General features: G+C 41.4%; 1 protein-coding gene across 10 annotated transcripts in view; it reads right to left on the reverse strand.

The window, feature by feature from the left end:
• Positions 1-576: 576 nt before the first annotated feature.
• huwe1 (HECT, UBA and WWE domain containing E3 ubiquitin protein ligase 1) overlaps positions 577-27523 on the reverse strand; it is a 45517-nt gene continuing 18570 nt past the window's right edge. For 4 of the 10 annotated variants that reach the window (XM_067372096.1, XM_067372089.1, XM_067372090.1 and 1 more), the window contains 47 exons: positions 26944-27096; positions 26682-26809; positions 26368-26449; positions 26084-26260; positions 25815-25968; positions 24757-25154; positions 24461-24656; positions 23867-24034; positions 23581-23729; positions 22567-22633; positions 22222-22445; positions 21790-22001; positions 21485-21667; positions 21162-21334; positions 20914-21053; positions 20740-20815; positions 20555-20653; positions 20038-20165; positions 19796-19955; positions 19429-19657; positions 19003-19181; positions 18840-18929; positions 18574-18731; positions 16533-16578; positions 15467-15820; positions 15029-15239; positions 14350-14474; positions 14041-14264; positions 13552-13946; positions 12111-12777; positions 10692-11376; positions 9988-10082; positions 9717-9873; positions 9391-9523; positions 8359-8564; positions 7933-8201; positions 6577-6679; positions 5105-5254; positions 4772-5017; positions 4528-4645; positions 3993-4133; positions 3581-3868; positions 3379-3484; positions 3146-3263; positions 2873-3054; positions 1811-2001; positions 579-1692 (listed from right to left, as the gene is read on the reverse strand). In XM_067372096.1, coding sequence (XP_067228197.1) covers positions 1590-1692; positions 1811-2001; positions 2873-3054; positions 3146-3263; positions 3379-3484; positions 3581-3868; positions 3993-4133; positions 4528-4645; positions 4772-5017; positions 5105-5254; positions 6577-6679; positions 7933-8201; positions 8359-8564; positions 9391-9523; positions 9717-9873; positions 9988-10082; positions 10692-11376; positions 12111-12777; positions 13552-13946; positions 14041-14264; positions 14350-14474; positions 15029-15239; positions 15467-15820; positions 16533-16578; positions 18574-18731; positions 18840-18929; positions 19003-19181; positions 19429-19657; positions 19796-19955; positions 20038-20165; positions 20555-20653; positions 20740-20815; positions 20914-21053; positions 21162-21334; positions 21485-21667; positions 21790-22001; positions 22222-22445; positions 22567-22633; positions 23581-23729; positions 23867-24034; positions 24461-24656; positions 24757-25154; positions 25815-25968; positions 26084-26260; positions 26368-26449; positions 26682-26809; positions 26944-27096 — 9036 coding nt within the window. In that variant the 3' untranslated portion in view covers positions 579-1589. Of the gene's footprint in view, positions 1693-1810; positions 2002-2872; positions 3055-3145; positions 3264-3378; positions 3485-3580; positions 3869-3992; positions 4134-4527; positions 4646-4771; positions 5018-5104; positions 5255-6576; positions 6680-7932; positions 8202-8358; positions 8565-9390; positions 9524-9716; positions 9874-9987; positions 10083-10691; positions 11377-12110; positions 12778-13551; positions 13947-14040; positions 14265-14349; positions 14475-15028; positions 15240-15466; positions 15821-16532; positions 16579-18573; positions 18732-18839; positions 18930-19002; positions 19182-19428; positions 19658-19795; positions 19956-20037; positions 20166-20554; positions 20654-20739; positions 20816-20913; positions 21054-21161; positions 21335-21484; positions 21668-21789; positions 22002-22221; positions 22446-22566; positions 22634-23580; positions 23730-23866; positions 24035-24460; positions 24657-24756; positions 25155-25814; positions 25969-26083; positions 26261-26367; positions 26450-26681; positions 26810-26943; positions 27097-27523 lie in introns of all 10 variants that reach the window. The other 6 variants (XM_067372094.1, XM_067372097.1, XM_067372098.1 and 3 more) reach the window with 6 other exon arrangements.

The following is a 27523-nucleotide window of genomic DNA, read 5'->3' on the forward strand; positions in this document are numbered from 1 at the left end:
GTACATGTAACAAGGACACAAACAGTGTTACCCCTTTTTTTTTTTTTTTACAGCGAATCACATTGCATACGGCTTTAATGCAAATTGAAGCATATGCATGATGGAAAAGGGAGTTACTTGCAGGTGCACCATTTCCTTCACAGTTAGTGCAGGAAATTAGACCCAAGTATGGGGAGAAGAAGAAAAAAAAAAAAAAAACTTTCATCTTTGGCTTGCATAAGAGTGAGCTGTAGGCACATTCTGATGCTTTAAATGGAATAAACAAAAGGATACATCCGAAAGACAGGCAAAGATCATGGCTCCAACATCCTCTCTCACCTTTGATCGGGCACTTTATGTTGAGAGATGTCAGTCTAGACATGTGGACTCCTGCTGTCCGGGGTGAGGAGGAGAAAGCAGGCGTGATGAACTGTATCCTAACAGCACGGATGCCCAGCATGGACATCACTGGAAGCTCCAGATGGTCTGAGACACTCATTACACTTCACACCAGCTCCCATGCAAAAAGAGTGGAAGAGGGCAAGAACAAAGGCTAAAAAGCCTGTCCTAAAATGCCAGTTAAGAAAAACCCAAAGCGATAAATGTGAGATTCATGCAGTTGATCAATAACTGGACAGAATTCCTCATACATAACTCAGGATGAAGAATAGAGCTTTTAATACTTGGACCCCACAGCATGTGTCAAGTTAGTTTTCATGGACCTCCATCAGTATATTTCTTAACATATAAATGATATTTGCTCCTGTTAGTGCAAATGTGTAAGGCATACATTGAAACAACTCTAGAGGACACAGTGGGCTCATTTTATGCATTTATTTATGTAGCAATTTTTACGTTCTGATTAGCTGCTGAGAGGCTGCATCAGCAGTTGGGTAATAACCGCATGTGTCTGAGCACCCGCGGTTCAACGTCTCAGTCCTTCACTTCTTAAATCTGTGTGTTCCTCTCCAAAAATACCACAAAAGTTGCCTAAAAATGTCCCCGTTCTGAAAATCCCAGAACGTCTGCGATTTCACCAAAACCTCATTTCATGTTCTCGCCCTCCCGCCAGTTTCCACAACTTCCCCCCTCCCTGAAATTAAAGTTCCCATTTGCAAAGCTATTGAGGTCACACATTAGCAACAGAGGACAATCAACTTTTTTTTTTCCCCCGTCAGAGGGTTACAACCATCCTCTTTACACACAAAACAGCCCTCTCCTTATTTTAACAGCCAGAGAAGAACAAAAAAGATTAAACAAACTCCCAAACCTTTTGTACAGAGAAACCAAACTAAATGGAGAAAATGTCTTTTACATTAGTCCGCAGATATCCTCTGTGATCCTCTCCCGGGCTCTGTAATTTTAATAGGGAAGTGAGACACACACATATACCAAATACAGTTCGGTGTGTCAATGCCAGGCTCTGTGTGTAGTGGGCAATGTCAATACATCTCTATCACTCGTTTAGCCGTCCATCTGTTTGTTTTATGTGGATTAGAAGAAGGTCTTGGCCGTATGTATGATAGTGATGTGAATATGCATGTGTGTCATAAGTTAACAACATGTAAGTCTACATCTGTGTGTGTCTGTATGTGGGTTTAGGAGAGTCTTTAGGCCAGTCCAAAGCCTTCAGAACATTCCTGAATGGCCAGCAGCAGCATGTGTCTTAACTTCTCGTAGCTCTCATATGCCGGGAGGTCCAACTGGTTAAAGCTAGAAGGAGAGAGAAACAGAGGTGAAATAAAGCAATAAGAAGCAATAAGCAATGAACCAATTTTGATTGTACAACTGTCATGCAATGTAGCAGCATGAGCCAACAATGTTCATTTACCAAGTGTGTGCAGAGGGCAGGCGGTCAGTGGAGCGGTCATCTCGGTGGATCTGGAATTTCTGGATGCCATTCATTCCCTCCAGTGCAGCAAAGCCCTGCAGTGGCACTTTGGATGTGCCCGTAACAAACTGCAGGAATTTGGCCCGGTCAGCCTGGTCAAAAGATCGTAATGCACGCCAGAACCACTGGATCTATGTAGAGAAAGGAGGACAGAAAATGAATACCAAGTAGAGACGTTTTATCAGACAAAAAGTAAATGCTTCAACAGGAAGTAAAGCAGTAGGAAAATGTGACTTTAAACAGGTTGGCTATAAAATTATATAGTGTTGCAGGAATATCTCCTAAAACTCGGTTCTAGTTCCATCACCCAAAAGACAATGGGTTTTTGGTCAAAAGCCTGGGGCCCGTACCATGATAGTAGTTGAACAAACTCAGGGTTAGTTTCTAGTTGACAAAACCAAACCAATCAGGGCTTTGATGGTATTATGGCATTGATCATCAACTTCCTTTGTCAACTCAGACTTTGATCCCAAGTTCATAAATAACCATGGAATGTGCGTACATGAAAGTGTGCATCAGTAGTGAACAGCCAATCACATGCCTTAAAACATGCAAAACTGTGATTCACTTCTCGCAAGAGTCAGCGATTTAAATTCTCTTCTAGCAAAGATTGAAGAGACTGAAGCATGTGAAGTACATATGCAATAACTACATAATATATAATATATAACTACATAATATAAGCTATATCAGTGCAAGATATATATATATATTCTAAAGCATATTTATATTACATATCTGTATATATTCATATACATTTAAACTAAATGCATCACTAAACTGCTCATGTGATTAAGCATATAATAATTATATAGATCATAAAATAATTATAATAAATAAATCATTGCTAAAAGCCAGACAATTGTCTCTTTAAAAATCTGTTACTATGTGGTGACCTTGAATTTGGAGCAAGAGAAAGTGGTGGAGACTTTATTGCTTCAGACATGTGTCACTTTGCTCACAGCTGATTGGTCCAGTGAATGTCCTTTGATGTGTACATACCTGAATGGAACTGGACTGATATTTGTGGTATTCTGTATTGGCTTTGAGGTCGTCAATATCAATGGTGGGCAGGCCGGAGATGAGCAGCTCCAGCTCTTGCTCAGTGAAGATGGAGATCAGTCTCTTGGGGATGATCTCATAGAAGCCCTCCAGGAAGGCAGCCAGCTGTTTACGAATTGCACCTGAGAAACAAATTTTTTTCAGATTCCTGACTGACTCTTGAACCTCCCCCTTTCCTCACCAGCAATGACATTTATTGAAGTGTATGCTCACCTGTCATCTTCATCTGGCAGACCAGATGCACATATTCCTTCTTATTCTCTTCTGTGACAAGGATGTTGGCACCATTGGCCTTCAGATCTCTCACTTCACACACACCAAACTCTTGGACCTGAGAACATATGAGAAGTGATTATCATACCTGGTTCTTCATACCAAAATTATATTAATACCGAAATAACACAATAAGTAAATGTACTTGGTGTCAAAATGCATGGTGTCCATACCTCTGTGCTGAATGTCAGCTCATAGCCCAGAGTGGACACATCATTCTCCAACAAATAGACCAGACCCTGGAAGAAGGGATAGTCTTCGCTTTCCATGTCTGTATACCTATGACACACAAAAAAAATCCAGCTTATTCTATATACATTTGAGAGATATATACACAGTCTAATCATGACTGATGAGGATAATCTTTGCTGGTACCTGACGCTCTTGCCCAGGATGTGCTTGTAGAAGCTGCGTGTGAAGTAACACTCTAATAGCCTGTTGTCATAGACTGCTTTGGCCACCACACGTCCCACAAACTTGAAGTAGCTGAGATGGTTGGGGTTGCAGTGGGAGGAAGGATTGATGGTGTAGGTGACCCGGTCACCGGGCGAGGTGCGGAACAGGGCATACATGGGGTTGAACATCTCTCTGGAGATGATCATGTACCACTCCCTTAACAGCCCACCTGCATCCTGACCCTCCTCTCCTTCAAACACTATATACCTGTAGAGAAAGAGACCATGAGAACGAAAAAGAGAACAGAGAACAAACAACTGCCCTGCTCTTTCTGCTTGCAGCTATTGGTAAAAAGAGAGAGTGTCAAAGTGAGAAAGCGTGAGAGATTTACAGTCTGTTCTTCATGTCCTCTGGGCTCTTGCGGTGCAGCTCTCTGTAAGAATCTTCAAAGACGTGGTCTCTCCTCACATGGACGGCCATATCCTCTTTCCTCAGCCCCTCATCCAGACGCTCCAACTCCTGACGGAAATACCTAAGAGACACACTTATTAGATAAAGACTCAGAACAGAAGCAGAACAGAACAACAACAAGAAGAGAAATTTCCATAATGTGGGCTTTAAAAGTAATATAAAAAAGTACAATGATGTGTGTTTTTTTTTTGTTTTTTGTTACAGTAATTGGGGGTAGGGGAGTCTTAAAATTTCTTCATTTAATGTTTTGTCATATAATGTCGATATAATTATTATATATTAAATAGTAAGAATAATGTTAAATGAAAAACAAAAATGCAAAATACAATTTCTTTTTTGCATTACTACATTTTTTATTTTGACGTGAAATATGACCCAGGAAAATGTTATTAATTGTCATGAAAATAATGTCAACATTTCTTAATGCTGTATAAAAGGCAGAAAAAGAATCTTACTTGCGCTTGACATCAAAGTCCAAGATGCGGATGTAGTCAACCAAAACAGCGAATGGCCCATCTGCCAGGTGAGTGGTGGATTGACGCAGGATCTGATTCAGCACTGTGCGGTGGGTCTCTGTTAAAGACAGAGAGAGAGAGTTCATATCGAGGACAGCCTTCATTAGTATTCAACATGTACTTCCTCTAAACTGTGTGAACTTCTATTAGGGACCACGAGACAGCTTGTGTTTGATTGACTCACCTGCAAAACGCAGGAACTTCTGTGTGTCTGGAGGCAGGTTGGAGGAGATGTGCATAGATGAGGGCTCCCTGGAAAAGAAGGGGTCCAGAGAGGAAGGGGTGGCGGGTGTGAGAGGGGCAGGCGACAGTGGGGGTGGCTCGTCCTTGATGTGTGACAGCTGGCTCTCCCGAGTGTCTCGAACCGGAGGTTTGCTTTCCCGCTCGGTGGCATGCACAAGGAAAAAGGCCTCCACCGCAGGCTGCAGAACTACAGGGATACATAAAAGATTTATAAGATGAAACAATTTATTTTCTAAATTCTTAAAAAAAAAAATAAATAAATAAATAAAAATACCTAAAACTGCATGTTGGTCATGAGACTCTTCAAGTTCTTTCAGACACTCTCCCAGCATGTCCCATAGCTCGTCTAACAACAGCTGCTCACTCAACAACGGCAGATCAGGCAAACGCTCCTCCTGTTCCTGCTGACTGCTGCTCTCTTCACCTACTCACACACAAACCATATTTTTATTATATTTTTATAACTAGTTCATTCTATATGAACTAGTTATTTCAGACACTGATTTCTCAAGTTACATCAAAACAGCACCAGTCATATGGGCCCTGGATAATATGTTACATGGTTTGTAGAATAATTATGCATTATAAGCCTGGTTTGAAAGAGTAATATAATACTATATTACTGGATTTACCTACTTTACAAAGCTTACATTGAAAAGCCATTTAAATCATCATAAAAGTACATGACTGTATGACTCAATTTCAATAAGATATTATATATATATATATTAGGGCTGGGCGATGTATCGAATGCTTTTGTCACGCGCATTTCTTCAGTAAAGCCGGTTCCCTGATTACCGCTAAATCGCCATCACCTGCTTTCAAATGAAGCGGCATTTAATAGACAGAGCCGTAGTTCACTGATAAGACACGCAATATCGCGTTCAATATCGATATGTATCGCCGTCGATATTGAACGCGATATTGCGTGTCTTATCAGTGAACTACGGCTCTGTCTATTAAATGCCGCTTCATTTGAAAGCAGGTGATGGCGATTTAGCGGCAATCAGGGAACCGGCTTTACTGAAGAAATGCGCGTGACAAAAGCATTCGATACATCGCCCAGCCCTAATATATATATATATATATATATATATATTTTCAAACATTTTAGGTTTTTCTTTTACATAACATTGTTGCAGCTGAATACCATGCACCATATTCAGCAGCCTAAAGAACACTTGTACAAAGAACTTTTGCCTGTTTAGTTTGAACAAAAATACCACAGCAAAAACAAGCCTAAATAATATAAATTTCAAACATTAAAGACAAGTAAAAATTCAGTTATAAAATAACAAACAAACATTATCACAAATAAATAGAATTTAACAAATTTCAGGTACAAAAATTTAAATCAAATGTAATCAATTGTAAAATAAAATTATATTTTATTTATGAAAAGAAAACTAGGTAGAGTAATCCGTAAAGTTACAAAAGTTATTCAGCACATGCTTTGGATGCACACCTTCTTGCGCTTGAATAGCATGAAATCACATTAAAATGTGCACACAAGAATCATTAAGCAGAATCAAAATGTGCGTCTTTTAAAATCCACGATTCTTGGAAATTAGAAAACGGTTCTAAAATGGAACCATTTCTCGATACAAAACCCTATTCCTTGCAGTACCATTATAGACACCATGAATTATAGTGTATAATTATAGTTCAGTGATTCATATGCAGTAATTCCACGCACTGGTGTTCCTATTGTCATCATTTCACAGCTATTGTTTTACAGAGCCTTACCTAAGGTTGCCTGGTCCTGTTCTAGGGGTGAGGGCTGGTCCACATCCATGGGCGAATCATCTCTTTGAGCGGCTGGGGGCTCGGCAACAGAGTGCACCTCCGACTGAACCAGGGGAACCAAGGAATAGGATGAGATTCAATACAATTCCCCCCGACAGAGAAGAGACAAATAAGAGTGTATAATGTAGGAAAAAAGATGAAATGCGGTAATCACAGACCAAAACCAGAGGCAGTGCTAGACACCGAGTATCATGCATCAAAACATTCAGACATTGGCAGGAAAGAGGGTTTGGGATGGAGCTTAAGCAAAGAAGCCAGCCAAATATCAAACCACACACAAAAAGACAAAGCTAGAGACAGAAGAGAATCAAATAGCTGGATGCAACATTCAAATACTGCACCATACAGGCTTTGTGTGTTAAATGCAGCAAAATGCAGTGGAAGGCAAAGCAGTAGAGAGGTGAAAGAAAGCTGGGGTTTAGAAAAGAGTCACTGGTAGGGTCTTATGACAGAACGACTTGTCACTGGAAAACAATTGTGGGCTAAGTGTAAGTTTAGTAACTTTTAAAACAGTGTCCAGGTGTTTGATAAACAGAGCACTGGCATGGTCTTTTAGAGGATATATATAGTTTTCATTTGAACTGCAAGCAAAAGTTTTACTAGTTTCATTATATTTAAAGAGTAATCAGGGCTTGGCGATATAGGTAATATTTGTGATGATTTAGTGGATGATATAAAATGAAGCATTCTAAGCATCACAGTGATTTTAATTTAATTTTACTTTTTTTTTTTTTAAATAGACATGAAATAGCCTATCAGAAAGATGTTAAGAAAACCTGAGTATGAAAACTTTAAGAAAAATTATAATAGGCTCTCAGATTTGAACAAAAATGGGTCTGAATAATTTACATGAATTTCCAAATCAGTGCTTTTGAATTTCCGTTTCAATGAATTAAAAAAAAGTAAATATTGTTGTCTATACCATTTATTGTTAAACTGGTACATAAAATAGAATTAATATATATGAATTAATATAATATTATATTATATGAATCATAATATTTAGTAAAAAAAATTTTTAAACTTTATTTTTTGCTGTATTCTTTACATCTGAGATAGAGATTAGATGGGTGAGAATAATCAAGATTTTTAGCTATATTGCCATGACCAGTGTGTAATGCAGTTACATCCAAATAGAGTGTAACTTTACTGAGTAAAAAAAATAAGTCAGTGGTGTCCTAGGCTGTGAGATATCCTCACTGAGAAATACACAGGGTATTATGAACATCATGGGTGTGTGTGAGGGTGAGTACAGTCAGTAGCAGTCTGCCTGCTGTCAGTGCGGCCCATGCTAACCGTGGCTGCGCTGGCCGTGCCAGCGGGGGGGTTGTTGGTTGCAGAGGTACTGGGGGCAGACGATCCAGCCACAGCCACAGCAGCGGATGCAGCAGCAGCAGCGGCAGCAACAGCAGCGGAAGAGGATGCGGATGAAGAGGGTGGGGGGGCCTGCTGTAGACGGCGGGCCCTCTGCCCCTCTCTCACCATCTGAATGATGGCGTCCGCTTCAGCCTCTAGCTGACGGACCGCAGCCTGGATACTGCTGGCCGAGCCCAGACTGGTTGAACCTGGAAACAAATGGAGAATGAATCTATATAGACCAGTGAACGTAAAATAAACTGTCTACAGTGCTTAATGGGAGATGAGACTTGAAAGCTTCAATGTGAAGCGTGGAAATGTTCTTAAAGGATTAGAGGATGCCTCCGTGTTAAAAGAGTGACTTACTCAGTCTTCCTCCTGTCTGCTTAGCTTTCTTGTTAGCACGCCGTGTGTCTTCTCTAAGCTGAATAATGACCTGCAGAACACGCAGGAAAAACTTCTGCGTCGAGGTCTTGGAAGTGAGCGAGCTCATGCAGGGCAGCTGCAGCTCACGGCCACCTAACGTGCGCTTCTGTGCAGCCACAATCACCACACTCTCCGACCCATCAAACCTGTAATCCATTCAGACCCAAGGGAAAGCACAAGTACTGTTATTGTTGTAAAACCTTCTATGCACAAGAAAGGTAAAGTCCTGCAGTAGTCTTAAGTGATGTTTAAATTTTTATTTAAATTTGTTATTTTATCTAGGAAATTGCTCTAAATGTGATTTGAACCTCTGTGTTTTCTACAACTAGTGTAAAACCAGAGGTAAATTACCATTCAAAAGTTTGGGGTCAGTGAGTTGTTTATGAATACTTTGATTCAGCAGGAATACATTAAATTGAACCAAAGTGATAGAAAAATGTATGTTTATATAAATGTATACATTTAACATTTTAAATATCTTTTCAAATAAATGCTGTTCTTTTGAATATTCTATTAATTAAAGAACACTAAAAAAAGTACCATGTTTCCACAAAAATATTAAGCAGTACTACCGTTTAAGATTGATAAAAATAAAATGTTTCTTGAGCACCAAATAAACCATTTAAAAATCTTAATATAGCATAAATAAGAATAAATTGATAAATTGATCACCACAAGACAAGTAATGTGCACTAACAGTAAATAGGGTCAATTTTGATTTCATGCCATTTTTAAAGGCTATCGTTCATCTTTTTATCATCACAAAAAAATCATCATATTACTCGATTAATCGTTAAAATAATCAACCAATTACTCAATTACCAAAATCATCTTTAGTGATAGCCCTGATTGTTTTACTGTATTTTTAATCAAATTAATGTAGCCTTGGTGAGCATAAGAGACTTTTTTCAAAAACATTTGAACCGACCTCAAACATTTGAATGGTATTGTAGGTTAAAACTTTCTCCTCACCTGCTGGTCATCTTGCCTTTGAGGCGTGTGGTTATGGATGGGTCCTCATGAGAAGCTTCAGGAGATTGAGCATCAGCACGTGCTCTTCTCTGCTGCTCTAGGTTATACTCCCTCAACTCCGCCAGTAAAGTGCCTGAAAAGAGACCACCATCAAGACAAGTGATTCAGTTTTGCACATTATAAAAACTAAGCTGCAAAACAAGCTATTCGTGGTGGTGATGACAATCATGAGCTCATATGCCTGCACATCTGCACTTAAACAGAAAGGCATATTCAAGTATGTAAAGTAAAAAAAATTAAAAAAATCCCAATGATGAGGTACTGACCGATTTGTTTGCAGAGAGTGTATCCGAGCTGACGTGCCCCACTGAGCAGAAGTTTGAGTACAGTGTCTCGGGTAAGTGCATCCCCTCTTGACAGCTGCAGCAGGATGTTAGCCGCATCCTCCAGACCTTCCTCTGAACACGAGTGGGATGTCAGCACCTGGACACAAACCACAGGGGGTAACTAATCAGACTGCTGAGCTGGGTCAAAAGAGCCCAGGGTTAGGAGAACCAGACATAAGGCGACATATGTGCGTGCACCATCATTAAATACCTCCACAGAGAGCTGCAGTTGTTTCTCTGTTAGTCCAGTTGAGGCGAGTTTGGTTTCAATGTCCGTGCTGCTCACTGCCGCCTTCTGTTTTCCAGCTAAAAAAGTGAGATAAGGTGAAATACTGTACTGCTAGAGGCACAAACAATTGACTGGTCAATCGCAGCACTATACAAAATTATTTGATTTCAGAATGACCTCTAAAATGTATAAAAGTGGATATCTTCCATATAAATTTGTGGTCTTTTTTATTTTATTTTATTTTATTTATTTATTTTTTAATAGTGATTTTAGAACAGCTAAGAGGCATTTAGCTGTTCTAAAATCAGTGTAAACCATGGCTTCATGAGGCTTATTGCTTTTCTAAAATGTTATACCCATTTTAAGGTTTCATAAAATATAAACAGCAACAAAACAATTTATTGATACATAATTTTCCCACCCAGCAATATAGTTCTTCTCCAATGTTTACCAGAATAGCAGTGGCGCAGTAATACTGTTGTAATGAGGACACAAGTGTGTGTTTATAGAGTATTTTACAACGGCTTTGAACGTGGCTCAGCCAATTACAATCAAGATCTGGAGCTATCCATTTTGCAATTATAATTTTAACTTTTGTGGAGACTGTAATTAAGAATAACACAAAACAGCTAGTAGTAATCCATGTTTTTAATCCATTATGTTTTTAAACGCTCAGCGAGACTCACCAGCTATACTGCCGGAGGTGGTGGTGCCGCCTGCAACAACAGAAACCGTAGTGGCTGGTTGAGAGGGCATCGGGCCTACTGAACCCTGCGTGGTGCCCGCACCTGCCACCGCTGAGATGGTCCCTGTCCCCGCTGTGGTTTGAGTGGCAGGAGCAGAGGGTGTGGCAGTTGGGGCCTGAGGCACTGGGTGGCTGGCTGGAACCTCCGTGGCCTTGTTGTCAGGCAGAGCAATGGAGATCAGAGAGAGCAGGCGGAGCAGTTTCTCAGTGAGGAGAGAACTGCGGCGGATCACTGGGTGGGACAGCATGTTCATCAGCTGGCCCAGAGGAGATGCCTCAAGGCTGAACAAAGCCCCCTCTGTCTCACCAGCACCCCCTAGAGGCACAGTCTTCATGGATGCCTTGCCCTTACGGCTCACATTCATGTTGTCCAGCTTGACCAGGAGATCCCAGAAGTCAGTGGAGATGCCCAGGGACTGTGGTGTAACCGAGCAGGCGCTCAGGGAATTGTGGGTAGAAGTGGGATTGCTTGGAATAGCTGAAGAGTTACTCTGACTGGTGCCACCTGACCGGCAGCTTGCACTTGCAGTCGGTGTTGAGCCAGCGCAAAGACGAGTGTCCAACTCAGATGAGGAGGCAGACAGGGGATCTTTACAGCGTTGCTGAGTGAAGTGACTTGGAAATACCTATAAGAAATATAAGAGATAAAAAGACTTAAAATATAAAGCAGAGCTTGACAGTTCAAGCATTTCACTTGCATTATGCAATAGCAATAGATGTGTACGAACTGTAAAATGTATTCAGGAGCAAGCATGTCAATAAAAACGTTTTTCTTAAACTTGATTTTAAGCTATGATTTAATTAAATATGAGTAGCACTGTTGCACATTCTACAAGCTTTGGTGTTTTCAGAGCAGTTCTCAATCAATGAATACAGCACATTTATGCCAATAGATTGCTTATGATCTACTGATGATGACGACAATGCTTACATTATGATGTTTATATTTTAATATGTTGTAGATGGTTTTAAGAATGCATATTTTATTTCCCTCATCTTTTTGAATGAGCAGTCGGCAATAGTATCAACATTTTAAAATAAGAGCCCCAGTGTATTTTGGATTGTTTATAATTAAACATCCTACATTATGAATAAAGATTTTTTTTCCTGGTTATTTTTGTTACACAAAATATAATTTTCCCATCACATGAAGGAAAGACTAAGAACATTAACACATATTATTCAATACATAGATTTTACTAGTATCAGCACAATCTGTTTTTTTTTTTTATACATTTGTCTCCTTGTATCCCTCTATTAAGGAAAAAGACATTAAAAGTAAGTGTCAAGCCCTGTAACACAGTGACACATGATTACACTAAACAGCAAAAACACCCTGTAGCTAAAGGTTCTCTAGTACCTTGGCCAGTTGTATGAGGGTATCCAGTACATGTCGACAGACAACCGGAGCAGCCTGTGGGTGAATGTGAACAGTTGATCCACCTCCTCCCCCTGCACATGCCACTCCCGTTCCTGACACTCCACCACCGAGCCCTCCTGAGCTCATGCCCCCTCCTGCTGAATGCCTCTCCGTGTGTTTCCTGCCCGACACCCTCTGGATCTGAAATATGTTGGTTCTGCATCCCAGAGCTGCGTCCATTGATACAGAAAGCCAGGAGAGCTGACTGGAACTACGTGACTCCACTCTGTTCAAAAGCTCTAGAGAGGAAGATGATGAGGACGATGACGAAGAGGCTACACCTGTCTGCGGGGATGAAGAGGAACACTTTCCTCCGCTGGAAGAGCCCTGGCCTAGTGAGCGCTTACCACGGGTCTCCTCCAGGCGTGTGGTCTCCAGGCACAGCTCGCTCTCACTGCTGCGCTGCAGGATAGACAGAAGGCTGCGGATGACCCAGCCACGTGTCTGAGAGTGGTAGCACAAGTTACGCAGCACTCGGTGGAGGCGGCTGGTATTGAGTTTGGGCTCATCCACAAACAGCAGCACTAGAAGGCAGGACAATGCCTCGTGGTCCAACAAGAGACGCCCCCGCAGGCGCAGGAGAGAATCAACGTTAGAACTAGAGGGCCTAAATTTAAAAATAAACAAGAGAGGAATTAGAGATACTACAAGTAACTGTCCACAAACAAATACTGCTCCATCAGGGATCCACAGTGTGAGCATTTCACTCGCATTTGTGACTAAAAATAGGTGTACAAACTGTAAAACGTATTTAAGGGCATGTGTGCAAAAAAAACAAACAAACAAAAAAAAGTCCCTGCATGTCCAGTCTAAAAAACAAAAATTCAGTTTTATGAAATTTAAGGGGTTTAAATTAGTGAAAAAAGTTCTGACAGTGTTTACTTTATGGTGTTTATATGCAGATGGTTGTAAGAGTGCATATTTGAATGAGCAGCTGGTAAAGCATAGACATTTCAAAATAAAAGTCCTGCATTTTTTTTTTTGTTACACAAACAGTATCTGGCATTTTATTCAAAGTAAACTCTTGCAGCTTTTCTCTGGCCTGTCCTGTGACAGGAAAGAAAGACTAAGAACATTATTTAAAATTTATTACTCAACATATAGATGTTACAAATATCGCCACCATAATCTGTTTATTACAGGTATAAAAGTAAATTATTATTAAATACAGTTTGAAGCAGAAACATTTAGAAACCTACTTTTTGTGTTCTAAAAGTAAATCAATTTGCTTGTAAATGTCTCCTTGTATACATTATTTGATACATTTTCAGTGCGTCCATTAAGTTTTTTTTTAACACGCGCCTAAATTTTTCAACTTAGGACCACACGTGCTCCATGGGGGGAAAAGCAAGCATCAGGCCCTGTCTATCCTCACACTCACCGGCTGTGATTAGCACTCCCTCCCATTTGAAACGTCCCTCCTCTTTGCACAGCCAGCCGGGTGTACTGTACCCCACGGTTGCCACCGAGGCGGCTTGTGAAAGCTGGTGAGCGTAGGATGGCAGACAGTGCTGAGGAGGAACTGTGACCGAACAACCGCTCATGCATCAGTTGTCTCTGCCTGGCCTCTTGTTCCCTGCGCAGTGCTGCAGCTTCTGCTGCAATATCTGGGGGCATGACCGCCAGCACGCTGTCCTCCATGTCCTCCAGTACGGATCGTCGCAACTCAGAGGGCAGGGTCTGGATGAAAGTGACCGGGTCCAGAGGTTGATCGCCTTGTGGAGGTTGCTGGGATAACTCTCGACGCTGCTGCTCCGCCCGTTGCTGAGCCAAGACCTGACCAAAATAAAAAAAAACATCAATCACACATCTCATGTTTGGAAGACTTTATGTGTTCAGACAAGTTATTTAAAGTATCGTTCACTCATACCTCTTCCTGAATTGCAGGTGGGAGAGCTGCTAGGAATTCTGGGCTGACCTCCGTCACCCCCGGCCCTCCACCCAACACAGTGCTAACTGAGGGAGTCAGGGTGGAAGTAACAGGAGGCCGAGAAGGAGGTCTGATTCCTAGTTGGTTCTGCAGCACCTCTCGACGGATGTCTTCAGGGAGTGCAGCCAAGAAAGATGGGTCCACACCTTCTGGCAGACTGATGCCTGCAATGAGGTGACAAAAAAATGTGTGACACAAAGTCGAGGTATGGCTCTATAAGCTGTCATCAATCTGTGTTGAAACACCGACCAGCCAGAGGGTCATCCTCTTCATTACTGGTGGAAGGGAGCGGCTCCTCCTGGATGGCTTGTGATTGACTATCAGCACTATCACTCCGAGGCATGGTCTCACCAGGAGATGAAACAGAAGTTGAGCTGAAATAAAGATCATAAAAAGGTAAGGATTTTACAGTCATAGATCTTTCACTAATGTATTAAAAGTTAAAAAATAAAAATTGATAAGAGTAAATTTATCTTGCGAATGGAAGAAAGCTAGCTCCTAACGAGTGACTGGCCTATAATTTTACCAATATATAGCCATCAAAGGGTAATAACAGACTTGGCTTGATTAACAGATCTTTTAATAGACCTTTAGGCCCCAAGTAAGCTCAAAAATCTAAAATCTTGCCAACAGATGTGTAGCATTTGCAAATATTTTTAGTGAATCATGTTTGGTCAAAATCAGCAATTTCTGTACATTGTATATGCCACCAAAAAAGCTAATCTGTTACAGATTAAAAATACTTTATGGCAATAATGATAATAACATGGTAATAAACATTAAAATTATTATTTTAATTTAATCATTATTATTTATTAAAATATAATAAAGATAACAAATAGACTTAAAATATAAAAATAAAGGCTGTAATAATTGCTGATCACTACTCATCTATTTATCTATGAAGTACTTTGGTTCAAATACTCACCCTGTTTCTGCATCTGTTTGCCTGTCTGTGAGGCCACTGTCACCACTTCCTGACAGTTCCTGAGACATGTGATTGGGGGGAGCGGAGCTGGCAGCTGGCTCTTCCTGTGTTCCTGAGGCGGGACTGCTCGTATCCATGGGTGAACCCTCAAGCTGAGACACACCCACTGGCACAGGCTCTGAGCTTTCAGCTATATCTGGACTGAGAGAAGCTGAGACAAAGACAGCAGGGAAAATAAACTCAACATCTCATGTTTACATTTTTCAAACAAATGCAATGCAAAAAGTAGGAAACGTACATGCAGTAGTTGCATGTAGAATGCAGTGGGATTATACAACAATTTTGATAAAGGCTCAGCCTCTTTAAAAATCATTTTGAGGCACTCCAACGAAGCACAGTGCGTAAAATCTAATTTTACAGGATTCAAAGTTAATCTACCTTCCCTGACTGCATCCAATGCTCCTCCTCCTCTCTCACCAATAGTGGGTGCAGGTGACATTTCCATCTGAGATGCTTCTGCCTCACAATTCGCCCTATCAGGTGCTGAGAGCTGGGGAAGCCCCGCCCCAGCCAAGGCTCCGTGAGAGTCAGGACTAGAGTCAGCCAGCAGCAGCTCTGTGATTGGCTGGTGCACCTGCTGACTGATGGCTGTTTCCAGAGATACAAGGGCTTGCTCGTGGGGGGCAGGGGTGGTTGGGGTGACTTCTCCTGATGGGGGGGCTGTGAGGAAACCCTCAGAGGTGCGAGGAGGGTCTAGACAGGAGGACACCCCACTCTGGGCCTGTTCTCCTTCTGACCAGATAACAGAGTGAAGAGAAGAAATGAGAAATCACTTCAGTTAGATAAACCTGATAAATGATATTGTAGCTCAGTTGTTGAAGTTATGGCAAAGGCAGGACATTGTTGATTGAGGGTCTGCAGTGAGGAAGGCAGTAAATTGTATAGTTATCTCCTTCAAGGGCCACACTATACTGATCCCCAACAACAACACAACTTACTACCTCACCACAACACAGCCACTGTAGGCTTATACAACTAGAGATAACTGCATTCAAACATATAGCCACAGGCAAAAAATAAACAAATAATGTAGATGTGTTCATATTGACAGTAATGTGATGAATGCAATTCATGTAGATGCAAACCTATAAATAATAGAGCAGTTGCCTAGAAACATTGTTTGATTGAGCAGATGATTGTTGCCTAGCAGCAGTTGCCACAGCGATGAAGGTAGGCAGGAAGATCATCCAGTTGTCGAAGCGGTTACCGTGGGAAAGACAGTAGACTGTATAGTTATCTCCCAGATCTGGTGTGATCCTAAAACTATACAAACTACTACCTCATCCCACAGCCCACAGAAGAACCCATCCAGAACCCAAGTTCTTCACATTTTCACATTTCAGAAACAAAACACTGTTTGACTTGCATTTGTATGCTCAATGAAACAGCAATTAACAATAACATACATATAAATATATAAAGCACAAACATGCAATGTTATTACCTGCAGCATTCTCTGCAGCTCCATTGACTGTTCCAATCCCAGAGCCCTGTGGGAAATAAAAGCAACAATTAATCCACTCTTACTGTGAAATTCACAATAAATTAGGGATGTAACCTGTGCCCTGGCTGTAGTAGTCTGCATGGAACTGTTTTTTCATCTAGCTCCCATTAGGTTCTATTCCGTACCCACCCGCACCCACTTAAAATTCACTGTGTTCACCCACTATCTGCTTAGAATGATGTTCTTCTCGACCCGACCGACCCTGCTAAATTTAGATCTAATTTCCAGAATCTCACATTTAAATTTCCCCTAAAGAAAGAGAATGATTGGGGATAGCAAATATAAATTACTGGCTATACAAGTAGTTTTACTTATGGGAGGGAAAAAAAAAAAAAAAAAAAAGGAGAAAAAAGAAAAAAAATAGGCAAAATTAAGTACGACATCTGTCACTCAAAATTATAAATAAAAAAAAAAACAAAAAAAAAAAAAACTGTTTGCTTGCTAGCTATTCTGCAATATCATTATTCATTTTTTTTTTACAATAAATGCAAGAACAGAATGTCTGACTGACGACAGTTTCAGTACCAAAACGAACGCCAGGGAACTAAAAGCCACCACTGCAGAAAGTTCTGTTCACTTCAAGTTCAAGCATCGCTGTTGTCAAAGCCTGCTACCGTCCAAAGTACACAAGAGGTACCGACCGCTAGTCTTTCATTCAGAAATTTAATCCAGCGCCGCAAGCAATCTGATTAGTCCTGCGGTCTGCAGGAATGCAGACCTCTACCTGGCCCTGCCATAAATCAATACTGATTAAATTCAATTACTATTGGATGGTCTGACCGAAATCATATCACTGTAATGTATATAAAAAAAAAAATTAAAAAAAAAAAGAAAGATCAAAAAGAGAATTCATAAATATTAAGAGTGGCATCGGCACAATAACAGCTGCTTCACATTAAACAAAAAAGAATTTCACATTATCAATACAGAACCATTCAGAAGTTTGGGGTCAGTAAGATTCAGCAAGGACACATTAATTGATTAAAAGTGATATAAATTTTACTATTGATATAAATGGCTATTTCCTTAAGCAGAGTTCAGACTGCACGATTTTGGCTCGCCGACAGGTTGAGAAATCGCCAACAAATGCCCGAAATCACAGGCAAATCAGTGCTCGTTCACGCGAGTGACAATCACGCAGTGTGAATGAGCAAAGAAGCGATCTGAGAGAATCGCAGACGAGTCACCGACGCCCGTGAGATATTTGGCATGCTAAATATCTGGACCTGTCGGCGATTGAAAGTCCTGCTGTGTGAAAAGTGTACATCGGCGATGAACTACAGCCAATGAGAGCGAGATACAGAGCAGTGGGGAGTTCGGGGAGGAGTTATAGACCACTCTCGTTGCAGAACACACAATCCTTGTTCCTCGCGTCTCCCCAACCATTTCCTCCTCCATATTCTTATTTTCTTTTTCTTGTTTTAACTGCAAATCAGCACACAGGCAATTCGTATTGCAAGCTCCTTGAGGGCTACCGTTTTTAATAATAATCCCAGTCTCACGTGAGAACTCCGGTCTTGCGTGATATTGCGTGGTTTCCTTGTCACATCTCGCACATGCTTGGTTGTGAAACGTTGTTTGCGTGCCAGACAGAGTTGTCGGCGATTCTTCCTTTTGTAAAGTCATGCAGTGTGAAACCTTCTGTTGCTGATCCATCGTGCAGTGTGAACACAGCAGCGACTGAATGCTGGCCAAGATAGTCATGCAGTGTGAAAAGAACAGTGACCCGACTACTTTGAAAATCGTGCAGTCTGAACTCGGCTTTACACGCAGACACGGAATACATAAGCTAGTTGGCAGTTGCCTGTAGCTCTTTTGGTGTGTGCGTTCAAAGGCAGTTTTTTGGCCCAGACACAACCAATGTGAGGCAACAACAGTCAGCTTTTGTCACCGCTATTTTTTTGACGTCAAATTGGTGTGTCACAGCCTTTATGCTACACACTTTATTTTCTCTCTTCAATTGTTCACATTTAGCTTTTACCAGGCTCTGCTCCCGGGTCTCCTCTCCCGCTGCAGAACTCTCATTCTGCTTGGCAGTCTCCTCTTCCTCTGCCAACTGTCTCCTCCTCTTCTCCCTGCGTTCCTCCAGCTCTTCATCACGCAAGCTCTCCAGGTGCTGCAGTATGGGGACCTTCACCACTGAGAGACCAAGCACAAGACTTGTCATTTCACATACACTCAGTTTTTTCTTCTTGCAGTGCAAGCTAAACAACAGATGCTAGGAAATTAATTTTGAGATGGTCTCACCTGCCACACAGTCATGCATGCTCTCGGCATCCAGGACTTTACACTCATCAGTCCATCTGGTTAAGGCGGTTGGGATACTTGAAAGGGTGCCTGCAGAACACAAGGGTTTAGCAGGTGCATCTGTACTTGTTAATGTAAAGCAGCGCCTCAGTGGCAGACTCACCAGCTTGTCCTCCTGTGCTGCTCTGCTCATGGAAGAAGTCATCCAGCAGTTCATCGTCCGAACGGGCAATAATGTGCACATCCTCGTTACCCACCAGGAGACGGGCACGACCGCGAGACTGCAGAGGCAGAGAGCTTGACAGCTGCAAGATATCAGCTGCAGCACTGGGGCCCAATAATCTGAGACACATACACAAAAAAGGAGTTGAAGTGTCTAATGTTTGTGCCGCAAGTGGCACCAAAAAGAACTGCAATTTGAGCCTCATTTATGATGTTTGCCATGTTTTTTTTAAGGGGGGGGGACAGAATCAACTTTAAAGATGAGGTTATGCAAATTTCTGCACCACTGTGAAGTGTATAATTTCAAATATCTTTAGATAACTGGAGGAAAGGAAGGAAAAAACAAGTTAATTAAAGAAGGACTTACCTTTGCAAGATGAGAGGAGGGTTGGGCTGACGGTTGCCAGGGTAATGTACATGAATAGTGTGGCCTGTGTTGGCCGTGAGCTGGCGGAGAGAGCGTTGACTGCGTCCCATGCCCTGAGCCAATCTGCTGCTGGTGCCTGCACCCCCCAGCGTCAGCGAGCCGTGGTCAGCGTGACGTACCATCAGAGGGTGGGAGCTGGGGATATTTCCTGGTGAGGGAGGGATGTCAGCTAAAGTGTACAAAGACAGAAAGAGTGCATGTGACACATTAGGTCAAAAGAAAAGAAAAAAAATCTTATGGCCGAGAGAGAGAGAAAGAAAGAATAAATGTATAGTAGCTGAAAGATATTAAAATACAAATGATTTACCAGATGTGGAGAACATGTTATCAAACTCAATGATGAGGTCATCATCTCGGTCGAATCTCTCAAAACGAATGTGTGGGGCGGCATTGATGTCAGGAAAATCTTCATCCAGTTCCATCTCTGAGCCTTCATCATCGTCATCCTCATCTCCCTCTTCATCATCCTAAGGATAACGAGCAGGGCAGATAAGTTGAGAACAGAACACCCTCTTCAGAGTTTTTTATGGCTTTTTAAATAACTATTACCTGGTCTTCCTCCTCTTCTTCCTCCTCCTCTTCCTCCTCATCCTGACTATCCTCATCCTCATTGCTACCGCTGGAGTCTTCCTCCTGTGTGTGCTCCTCATCTTCTGGCTCAAGAATGTTCATAGAGTCTAAATCAGCAAAGACAACAAAATGACTGCAGGATTTTCCCCAAGACAGATTTAAGAAACTTCACACAAAACATTCCCAGCGTAAAACAAAACTTTTTTTAACAGTTGTAAATGACCTTTTAGCTCACTTACATGGGTCTGTTGTTGATTTTCTTTAAGCACTAATATGTAGTCTATTAAATTAAACAAATCTCAGGTATTAAAAACTACATAAATAGTACAAATAGAATTTTTTTTTTTTTTTTATAGAAATGATGTTTGAGTTTCAGATGGAGACCCTAAAATTCACAGGACACACCACCTCTCTACCAGGCCCAATGAGTAGGCTATACCATTTATGGGTTGTTGTCATAAGCTCCAAGAGAGAATACATGAGATTCACATCCTACCCTCTCTGTTAGCTTGGAGAGTGGAGGCCTGACTCATATTGGAAGGAGCCTCATCCATCAGCACATCCTCTTGAGACTCATCCTCTCCAGAACGACCCACTAATTAACAGCAAAACCGAATCAAACGTGCATAACCAACTCTGTATCGCTTCCATATCTGGCCAGGAATCAAATAAATCACTTACCAATGATGGTGCTATTAACAGTTCCTGCATCCCTCTCTAAAAGTTCATCGATCAAATCCACCAACTCATTCTCCACCTACAAGCAAATATGAATAACAAACATTGTTAAGCTGGAGGAGGATTTTCATATTCATCAACTGAGAGAACAGTTCCACAAACTGCTGTTTCTCTAACCTGCATGGCTTGAGTGCTCAGCACCTCAGGCTGTCCAGCAATGACCACAGTGTCTCCCTCGGTTTCTCCATCCATCAGGTCAGAATCTGTGGCTTGACCACGGTCACGATTCTCTACTGGCTCTGCCTCGCCAGCCTCTCCTTTAGACAATACCAGCCATTACAAACACACACAATTCAGTAAGGCCACTGAAACCATGCTATGATGCAAGTTAAAATGATCAATGCATTGAAACATTTTAGGGTTACCTGGATCCTGGGTGTTGCTGTTGCTGTCCCTGACGGTGCCAACAGCATCATGCTCTGTCTTGTTCTTGCTAGACCCCCCTTTACCACCAAACAGGCTGCTGGGCTGGTTCACGATTCGTGACAGTGTTTCCAACGGTTTCAAAGCAGCATTTACTGTGTTTGCCATGTTGGGACTGCAAGAAACCAAGAACAGCAATGAGAAGAAAAAGAAAATTAATAAATTTTGGCAATCAACCAATGTTGGGATGGGGTGGGGTACACAAACACTGATGCCTAATATAATACTAGTTTAAATATTTATTATTAGTAGTATTATGAGTTACCTGGATAGATCAAGGCTGTGAGGCACACGGGCAAGGTCATTTACAAGGCCTTTCTTCAGAAAGAGTCGGATAATATTGTTCATCCCGTTGTGCTGGGTCTTGGCTGTGGCTGTGCTGTAGAAGCTCGAGGTGGAGGGACACGACTCCATAATGGTGCTGATGATGCACATAACTGCTTGCAAGCTGCAAAGAGAGAAAAGTCAAAAGTTTAGTTAAGCTTTATGTATCTAATTAAGTATATATGTTCTAGATATCTTAATTGTTTAAACATCAGTTTGGTATAGCGACTAGGCAGCTAGACTGACCGGGCATGTTTCTCTGTGCCCTCTGCCATGCCCAATGCTCGACTCAGAGCGGCCTTGACTTCATTGACCAGGGCCGCCTGGGCATCGGTGCCTGTGCCAGCTGCAGCAAGGCTGGCCAGGAAAAGACGCGCAAGGGCAGGAGTGTCCTTGTCCTCTGAGTTCTGGGTGTGTGGGAGCAAGTGGTCCAAAACAAATGCCAGCACACTGCAATCCTGTACATATATATGGTAACAAATGTTACATGACAAATGTAAAAAAACAAAATGGACTTTACAAGTGCACTGAAATAATGTCTTTTATAGACAAGGAGAAGTGTTCAAAGCAATCAGGAATCAAGTATAAATTGCATAAAGAAGCTCAAGTTCTTGAAAAACAATGACAGAAGTTGAAAGTGAAACATTGACCAGGCATCTCAACTCAAATATGGCTCACCTCCTTAATGAGCTCTGACTGGCCAGCTGTGTAGTTGTAAGAGGTGATGAGAGTAGCGATGCCAACATATGACCGCACCAACTCTGCCAGCAGCCTCAGGATGGTGGATGTAGGCATCAGGGGTTTGCTGGCCTTAGCTTTAGCAGCTCGGCTCTCCTCTGAAGAAGCTCCCTTCTCTCCCTCCTGCTCCTTTTTCTCCTCACGCATTTCCTCAGGCGTAGAGGCTAGGGACATAGGAAAAATAATGACAGGACAAATTTACAAGGGCAAATCAAGGAACCAGCAAAGTGAGAAATATATGGTTACTGTATAAAGAAAGGTTTTGAGCTGTGTGTGTGTGTTCACCTTCTCCCTGTGGTGTTCCAGACTGGGAGGATTCTGCAACGGCACCATCTGCAGCAAACACCTGAGTCTGATAGAGTATAATTAACACCCACTGTTAATGCAAATCCCACATTTCTGAGCCTATTATAGTACACATACATTTGGGATACTCGTGTATCTCAGAGCAGATAAACTTGAACTAGATTTGAACATTTTGTTCAGAAAATGCAAGTAGTGCTTGCCCATGCAAAACTAATGCCATGGCACTAGAGCAGGAAAAAATATGCGAAAGAATAGTGGTCAACAGATATATCGGTCCCTATTTGGCTTTTTTTTTTTTTTTTTTTTTATTACCGGCATAGGTCAATAGCTTTTTGTTTGGCCAATAAGTGTTGTGAGTGAGACTTTTATTTTAACAGCACTAAGAACCAAACATCACAGTGCAAACACACAAAAATGCCCATTCTATGGAGTTCTGTCTATAAAAAAAGACCACAATCCACAAATCAAAAACTTGTGTAAACCAGTTAAAGAGCACATTGTTAGCCTCATAGCATTAATGCCTAAGTCATTTTTTGGCCAAACTGTGATATCTGCCTTTGAAATATGATCTGGGCAATTATGCTATGAGGCTAACGACATTGTATATTGATTACAGTGTTTACTTCCTATTTGTCCATGTTTTAAACAAATTCGTCAAATTACAAAATCAAGAAGTTGCTATCTGGATGGTTGATAGGATGTTGCTATGTAGCGGACAAAGTGTTTTGAGTTCATGTTTCAAAGTACAATTTTTTTCACTAGTCAACCAGAAAGCACATGTCCATTTACTTAGACACGTAAAAACGCATCTCTCTGCAATAAGCCACAAAATTTGATTATCATTAATGTAGCATACACAGTGCAGGGCAAGTTTCACTAAAGTTTTGGGAAGCGGAATAAATATTAGCAGTAATGATTGTAATTATGATATTCTATGATAACTGATGCAACACACAAAACATACATAAAACATAAAAACATGCTGACTCTTACATTGATGTGGAAGGCAGACTGTGAGTCAAAATCACTGCCTTGTCTGGTGAGTCTGTACTGCTGGTAGACATCATCACCGACATCCTGCAGGATCTGACAAAGGTCTTGACTCCCTGGTACTGCGGCTGCCCGCTCCTCTCCTCTCTCTGCTACACATAAACAAACCCAAATGGACCCCGAGCATTAAGAGAAAGTGGATGTTGATGAGAGATGACAGTTTGATAGATCTGGACCGTGAACTAAATACAAGCATGCTCTCATTTTTCTGTCTGATGAGATTTCTTACCCTCTTCTGGAGCGTGATACGCTGCTAGGGCATTCAGCATGTCGTAGATGACCTCTTTTATTGTCTCTGGTATGGAGGGCAGTGGGGACAGCTTCAGGGGTGTGGTCTTCACTAGCTGGACAGCATTTGGGCCCTTAATTCTGAAGTTCTCAAACTCATCATCTGAGGCTGATTAATGGAGAGAGACTGTGATCAGGCAATTGGCTTAAAAAAAACAATATATGCAGTAACACTTTACAATAAGGTTCATTATTTAACATTAGTTAACTATATTAGATTACATGAACAAATAATGAACAGAATTATTAATCTTTATTAATCTTAATTTCAACATTTACTAATACATTATTAAATCTTGTTAACATTAGTTAATGCACTGTGAACTAACATGAACAAACAATGAACAACTGTATTTTCATTAACCAACATTAATGAAGATTAGTAAATACAGTAACAAATGTATTGCTCATGGTTAGTTCATGTTAGTTAATACATTAATTAAATGTTTAATTAATGAACCTTATTGTAAAGTGTTACCATATATGCTGATATATGACTTTTTAGGGAGGATCTCTGGGAGATTTTCCACCATACCAGTGCCAGCACCTCTTGGGGCAGGGAGAGCGATTCGAATGCAACTCTTGGCAGTTTCCGTAAAGCACTCCGGGTTGCGGCAGGCCGCTGGCCCGAGGACACGTAGAATGTAGTTGATCTCCCTGGAGCCCAGACTACCTGACACCACACCTGAAGTAGTGCTTCCTGCACCACTGGTGACGGCAGATCGTACCACCTGAGAAAAGACAGTGAGCAAGTAACAATGAAATAAGGATACATTATTTCCGATAATACACCTAAGATAAGATAAACGTAGCTTTTAAGTGAATATGCACCTTCTCCATAGTGTGCCGCAGCGTGGCTGGGTCCTCTATGATGTGGCGGAAGAGCAGAGTGACCAGTGGGGTGAAGCCATTGAAACCTGAGCTCTGCGTGAGGTTCAGGATCATGCGGGTGCTCTTGAGCTCTGCAAACATCATGGCGTAATTGTGTGTACGTGTGAGACGAAGACAGAGCCGCAAGGTGGCGTGCAAAGTGTCCGGGTCCACAGGAACACTGATCATACTGACACAGGCGCGGATCAAAATGGTGATCATGTCCTCCGTCATGCCCTGTACAACAATACCACTGGAACCAGAGGGGTCTTGAAGGGCAGAAGGAGCTGCTGTGCTTGAATCCTTCTGCTCCGACTCTTCTTTAGGAGGTGCCATTTCCACAGCCACAGAGCTGGAATCTGAAAAGGCCATAAGGAAATTTATATTTTATATATAAAATATATTTTATATATAAAAAACACACTTTCACACCAGGTAGTTCTAGGAACTAGCCACCAGGATGATTCCCCGAGAACTGATAGTTCCCCTAGGGTCGTTTTCATTAGTTTACGATGTGTTTAACAGCTTGTCTAATATATTAGATAGAACTGTTATACAAAGAAAGAAGACCGTATATGAAAAAGTATTAGCGTTTGCCGTGTGGTTGATGTTAGTTTGTGGAGTGAATATATAGGCTATAAACTGTGTAGGCTATAAACTCTGAAGTTGGAGCTAATTTAGCTCTTCCAAAAGGAGTTCTTAGCACTGCAGGAACTAAGAAGGATTTTAGATCTAACACAGCAAAATCCAGGTACTTCCACCAATAGTACTAGGAACTATGAAAAGGTTCCTCCTGTGCAAAAGACCCTTAATATTATACACTCACACAAATCCTGAACACTAATGAATTATAATTATTCGACATTATAAACTATAATTAATCAAATAATTATGTAGAATTATTTCATTCCTTGCCAACCCCCTCCCAAAAAAAACAAAAAAGCAGCACTAAATGTTTCAAAACAATGGATGAAACTCATGTAAAATGTTTAAAATAAACATGCTTGCAGTTTCTCTACCTGTATCAGTCTGTGTTTCCTCAGTCTTTGCTCTCTGTTCACTCTCTTCTCTCTCTGTATCAGTAACACTTCCAGATTTTGTGGTCTTGGGAATCCGTGGCACCCGCTGTACCGTCAACATAACTGGTCGTCTGTTCCCAGTCTCCTCATTCACCTGGGAAAAATAAAATAAAAATACATTGGAGTAATATATATTACTCATGCAGTATGGACATAATCATACATATATCAAATTTCCATCAGATCCACATCCATGTTGTAGCGGTTACCTGCACCATGGTGTTGAACTGAACAGTGTATCTCCTGCGGCCAGCAGTGAAGCGGACACTGGTCTCTCCAGCCCTCCAGGCAGAGTCGATGGTGCTGTTATTACTTGCACTGTAGCTGCACCAGCGGCCTGAACGGTCGTCAAACCAGCGCCAGTTATTCCCATTGGGCTGCAGGTACTAAGATAATTAAGAATAAAATGAATATAACACCTCTATGTTCACTGTTGCCATATTCACATTTTACAATTTTTTTGAACAGTCTTTATACTTTATTTGGCACCAACCTTATTCATCTGAGCTCTTCGCTTGGACGATACAGCCATTTTCTCATAGAAGTCAATAAGCAGGAGCACAGGGGTGATCCATCTACAGATAAAAACATAGGCTTCCGTTGAAGTGACATGGAAAACATTTTACATACCAAATTACATTAAAAAAATGCTATAGTATTGAATAAGGCCTCAAACATATTATTCCCATATAAACTAATACTGCTACTCCGTTTCAAACATGCTTGGGTCAGCAGATCTTTCTAGGAATGCTGATGTCTGAGCGCAAACTGATCAGTCATGCAGACAGGGCAAGGACAGGGACTCACTTGGGTGTTTGGATGTCCTTCTGCTCTTTGGCAGCTTGCAGACAGGGCTGCACCACCTCCAACAGCTTAATCAGCACAGTCAAGACACCACTGCTCTCCACCACCCGAGCACATGAGAGTTTCAGCTCCTGTGGAACAGAGCACGACACATTTCCGTCAGAGCAGTGCAGTGGGTGTATTTTCTTGTCAATACAGATCCTCCAGTACTTTTAGAGGATGGTGTATAAATAAACAGTGATGATGTGTGCAGCAGACCATGTACCTCAAAGAGCAGCGTGAGCAGCAGGATGCGGGTGGCCAGGTTGGAGGCCTGGGGGAGGGTCGCCATCTGTCTCGTCCACTCAGAAACCGTCTTGGTGTCGCTGGTGGTTAGCGGCACTGCAGCCTTTATCAACACGTCAGCGGCCTCCCACACCTTTGTAAATATACACAAACATACAGCTGAGGATAGGATCTAAAGCACACCATGGTTGTAACTTAAAACCAAGTATGCAGCCTACCAGAAAGCTTTGTAGGAGCAGCACTAAAGATTGTATTTATTAAGCATGCCCTTTAACTAGCCTGAATAATTCTAATAACTATATCATTTCCAGCAAATACTGCAAATTTCCTTTGTACAGCAAATGAAACAAAGCAACTTTAAAGTGTTAGTTCACCCACAAGTCGTTCCAAAACCGTAAGACCTCTTCTGAACACAAATTAAGATTTTTTTGTTGTTTTGTTTGTTTTTTATTATCCTCCATAGAAAGCAATGTAATTACCACATTCAAGGTCCAGAAAAGTAGTAAAGACATCATTAAAATAGTCAACGTAAGTACTGTTGCTCAACCTTAATGTTATTA

Source organism: Chanodichthys erythropterus, chromosome 20 (assembly GCF_024489055.1).
Source record: "Chanodichthys erythropterus isolate Z2021 chromosome 20, ASM2448905v1, whole genome shotgun sequence".
Lineage (NCBI taxonomy): Eukaryota > Metazoa > Chordata > Actinopteri > Cypriniformes > Xenocyprididae > Chanodichthys > Chanodichthys erythropterus.